At 46.1% G+C, this 4817-nt stretch overlaps 1 protein-coding gene across 1 annotated transcript; it reads right to left on the reverse strand.

The window, feature by feature from the left end:
- Positions 1 to 217: 217 nt before the first annotated feature.
- On the reverse strand, positions 218 to 4323 carry LOC130678875 (vitellogenin-2-like). The gene is made up of 4 exons (XM_057490480.1): positions 4266 to 4323; positions 3739 to 3876; positions 3217 to 3330; positions 218 to 1205 (listed from the first exon to the last, which is right to left on the reverse strand). The coding sequence occupies exons 1-4, from the start codon at positions 4321 to 4323 to the stop codon at positions 295 to 297; spliced, it is 1221 nt and encodes a 406-aa protein (XP_057346463.1). The 3' UTR covers positions 218 to 294.
- Positions 4324 to 4817: the final 494 nt, after the last annotated feature.

Here is a 4817-nt window from a genome sequence, read left to right on the forward strand (position 1 = left end):
CCCTTAATTGTTTCAGTACAAACTCAGAGGACTATAGTGTGCTACTCCTTTCTACCCTATACCATTTCAATGACTAAAAAGAAATTACCATGTTAAAGCTAATTTGCATCCGTGAAGATACATTAGATTACAACCACAGTAAATGACTGGCTAATTGAGGCAAAATGATTTACTGAAGGGTTAGTGAGGATGCTTAATCAATTAAAGTAACAGATAAAACAGCCAAGTCCTTCAAAAAAGAGGAGCTGAAAGGGCCAGTAGTGGTGGCTCAGTAGAGGCTGGCCTGCTTCACTTTCACTTTTCTGGGGCCTGATACGTCTGTTTACTTCCAGGAGGATGTCTTATTGCGAGAACGTTTTTGGTCTGGCAGGTAAACGTTCTCATCCTGATTTTCTCCTCCCAGCTCTCGGGCTCTCTTCTTGTGCTTGCTGAGCATCTCTGCAAAGGCACGGTTGAAAACATGGCAGCTGAAGCGCTCACAGGCCGCATTTTCCACGTGCGCCTGCAGGACCTCCAAGCTGCGGAAAACCTGGTAGCAGCCCAGGCACCTGAAGCCGCTGTCCGGGGTCCCCAGCCCCTCGGGTGTCTTGGCCCTGGAGCCCTCCTCCTGTGCTGGAGGCTCCCCTGCACTGCCAGCCAGCTCCCTCCCTGCAGGGCATTGTTATACGAGCTGCACTCCATGTCAGTGAGGCGTTTTGGTGGAGACACATAAGAGGGTCTTCTCAGAAAAGCATTCTGGCTTTCTGGTGTTAAAAAGGCCCCAGATGTTTTTTGGGCCGCTTGAGAAAAAACACACTGCACCAGTTTGGTCTTTTTGGACGCGGGCTCCAACACTTCCACCCCACCCCACCAGACAGTCACATCTCTTTTCAGAAAAACACGCCTGTAATAAATTTCCCTGATGGGTGCTGTGTCCATGTGTTGTGGTAACAGAGAGGACTCACCCTGCTGACTCACAGGGACTGGAGAGGAGGTAGAGGAGGAGGCGGAGGAGGAGGGAGAGGAGGAGGAGGAGGAGGGAGAGGAGGAGGAGGGAGAGGAGGAGGAGGAGGGAGAGGAGGAGGAGGAGGAGGGAGAGGAGGAGACAGAGGGAGAGGAGGAGGAGGAGGGAGAGGACGAGGAAGCTTCCCGCTCCTCCCAGACCTGGGGTGGAGTCATCTCAAGGGCCCCAACACGAGGAACATCTTCAGGTAACTCGGTGATTTCTGGGAAAAGAAGTTTCAAACAAGAAAATTAGAATAAGTGTGTGAAGTCTGTAGGAGTTCCGATGGTCATGAGAATATTCCTATGTGCACACATGGCCCCCAGGTACACATGTGTGTGAAGTCAAAGAATGCCGTGTGTGGTATATTTTACCTGAGGTATGTTTGTGGTATGATTCTGTGGGAATGAGGGTGTGGAGGTCTATGTATGTTCTGGGACATAGCTGGTGAGTGTTTCTCACATAGGTAAAGGGGTGGTGAATGACGGTGTACATGTGTGTGTGGTGAGACAATACACATGAACGGGGTGGTACACATTCTTATTGTGAAACAGATACGATGGAGTGGGTTGGAGGAAGTGTGCCTGGGCTCCCCAGAAGCGCAGCTCCCTGAGGGGCTGAAGGCTTTGAAGTGAAGGTTTCATGGGTGAGGTGGTACATGGAAAAGAAAGACTGCACATGAAAGTGCATTCCCATCAGGGCATTAGGAGTTTTTGAGCACGTACGATGGCTCTGAGGGAGCTAAAAAAAGCTACCAATGTGAAAGGATGTACATTATTATGGGTTAGTCTGTAGACAGCAGAGTCTGAGAATGATTGTGTGAGGAGGGAAGGCGCAAGTGTGTATCTGTGTAACACTTGTAGAGAATGGGAAAGACGCATCTGGAATGAAGGCATGTGCATATTAGAAAGTGAAAAGGAATAATGCAGCTGTACCTGGTATGGAGGAATATAGGGTGTATGTGTGTGTGTGAGACAGAGAGAGAGTTTGTGCTGATTTTAGGGAAGAGGTGGTAACTGAATTCCCACACTGTTATCAGCACAGCCCACTGCCTCACTCACAGCTGTCCCAGCGTGCACATGGGGAACTGTCCTACCCGTGAAAGCACACCCCCAATTTGTCCCTTCACAGAGGCCTCAGTCTTACTTCCTCTTCCCTGAAGCCCTTTCTTCTTTTTGAGGGGAAAGTAGGGATTGGGCTGAGCAGCTCAGCTACTCATCCTGTCCAACCTTTGTGAGCTTCCTTATCATCCTCATCAGCAACATGAAGCTTTCCTCTACATTTCCAGTAAATAGATTATGCCCTTAAATTCACAAACTTAAGTAATTAAGTAGGTAAATCATTATTCCTGACAAAATAACAAACACATTCAGCCCCTTCCCCTGTTTAAAAACTTCAGTTACACCTGCAAACCAATGTTTACTTCTCAAAATATATCCACTTTCTACTTTAGGTGGATTGAGAGTCTGGTGGGTTACATTGGTGTGGGGAAGGGAAAACTTAGTGTGTGTTGTTTTTTGAGAGCTCGTGTGCATACGAAGTTCGGCAAGTATAGTTTGATGTGTATGTGCCTGTCATGTTTCTTCAACAACTTTAGGTTGTGAGTCTAGAGATGAGATGGCCCAGTTAGGTGTGTGCGGGTGAGTGTGAGCAGCTGTGGGTGTGATGGAGGATCATGCCTGTGTGCTTATGAGGACAAGAGGTGGGTGGAGGCAAGAACTGAGAGGCCAATTTCAAATCTGCCACCACTCTTCATGCACAAGAGGATGCACATGAAGCAGCTTTGCTCTCCTCTGTAAGACAGGAGGAAACTATGGGTTCCTGCATGGGTGCTTCATTCTGGACCTTCCTGGATCCCTCCAGCTGATTGTGAGAGATTTGTGACACTGTGACCATGGAGCACATCTGCTCAGGTTCAGCCTGAGTTAGTCTGCCCGTTTCTCTGTCACTCTGTCAGCTTCATTACCTTTTCCAATACGGCCCTGTCTGATACCCTTGCACTTTTGGGCACTTGTCCTTGTTGAGATTTCCCTTGAATCTCAAGCTTGTGCCTTATGTACCTGCATTGACTCTCACCGAAAGCAGAAAGAAACGTTGTCATCTTTCTGTGTTCTCTCATGTCTGGACAGGGGTTTGTTTCAGCTTCTATCTCGTCGACCAGGGAATCTCAGGCTGATCTCTGGGCCATTCTCACACGTCCCTTTACCGCCTCCAGGTTAAACACCTTTACTTACCGCTATTCTCGTAGTCAGAGAGAGAGGAGGAGTAATCTGAGGTAGAGGTATTTTCTAATTCCTTCTGGGGAAGATTACCAGGCTCTCCAATATGCTTTTGTTTCTTGAAGATCTCTGTTAAATTGAACGAAAAGTAAAGGAATATAGCTTTGGTTTTTTTTGCTTTTCCAAGTTTTTTTTTCCTTAGGTTTACCCGACTACATATGTCATTGGGTTAAACACATTATGTTTTCATTGTCACAGTCTGAATAAGGTCCCCCGCCCATATTCAATTCCCCAGAACCTATGAATGTTAACTTTATGAGGCCATTGGGACTCTGCAGATGTGATTAAATTAAGGAAGTATTTGAAATGAATTCCTTTCAATGGCATGGAAACAGAGCCCTAGGCTCCCAAGTTGCAGAGGAGGAGACTGCGAATGGGCCAAAAGTATACCTTTCTCTCTGGCTGAGCAGAGACACTGACATAGATTTCTACAGGTCTGATCAGCCTAGAATTTAGCAGCTCTTCCCTTTTACTCACCAACACAAGAGGCTGAGTCAAGAGAGGAGCCAGATGTGTAGTATTCGGATTCACAGGGTCCATCATTTCCCTCGGGACCGACAGTTTCTTCTTTCAAATACCAAGGCAGTGCACCCGCTGCCTGGAGCTTTGAGGCTCCTGGAAAATGGAGCAAAGAAACAGAGTAGCTGGTTCCATTCTGTTCCCTCCTACTCTTTCTCCTAATGTACTTTCCCCACTTTCTCTCCCTCATGGAAATACTCATTTTGCCCTAAACATTTACCTTTGGCTTGGACAGAGAATGGGCCTATTACAGCTTTCCGGGTTACTCTCTGGAACCTGTAGTCCAGGCTCCTCACACTCACTCACCTTGCTTAAGACTTTTGGTACCAGTTGCTTTCCTCTACCATTTTTTTGTGTGTGGGTGTGCCCTTTGCACTCCCCCTCCTAGATTTACAATCTCACATGAAACAATTGGTGAATTTTTATCTTTGCAGAATTTATTTTATATTATTAGTCACTGTCTTTGTTTTGCTGACCAAGCTCACTTTTCCTCAGTGAATTAAAATAACCTTCATCTCCGATGAATGTGTCAGGTGTGTGCATCGTGTGCACATTGTGGCAGAATGGTGTGATGAATGTCATGTGCATTGTGTGCATAAATTCTTAACCTGATGGTTTAAACAAGGTTAGGGTTTAATGTCTGACTGATCTGGGGTTTGCACAGTTGAATATGGAGTGAGTCCTGTGTGCGTGAGAATGGTATGTGGGCTTTGTGTCTGTGTTTTAGGTCAGCACGTATCTATGTGTGCAGACTGCCTGTCCTACGATTATGGATTTGCGTGTGCGTGTTTCACATGTTGTTAGGTGGCTTAGATGTGCAACAGAATTATTGGGAGTATTCTCTTTGAGACTAGTGGAATTAATGTACCTGTGAAATCTAAAGTAACAGTGAAAGAACAGAAGGATATGAGAATCAATGGCTGTAAGAGAAAGAATATATGAGTTTTCAGAATACAGAACTGTTTGATTCCAAAGTAAATGATGTCACAGGAAAGATCGTGCAAGAATAAATGTAGAGCAACATGTGATTGCATTAC

The sequence above is a fragment of the Manis pentadactyla genome, chromosome 13 (assembly GCF_030020395.1).
Source record: "Manis pentadactyla isolate mManPen7 chromosome 13, mManPen7.hap1, whole genome shotgun sequence".
NCBI classification, from domain to species: Eukaryota; Metazoa; Chordata; class Mammalia; order Pholidota; family Manidae; genus Manis; species Manis pentadactyla.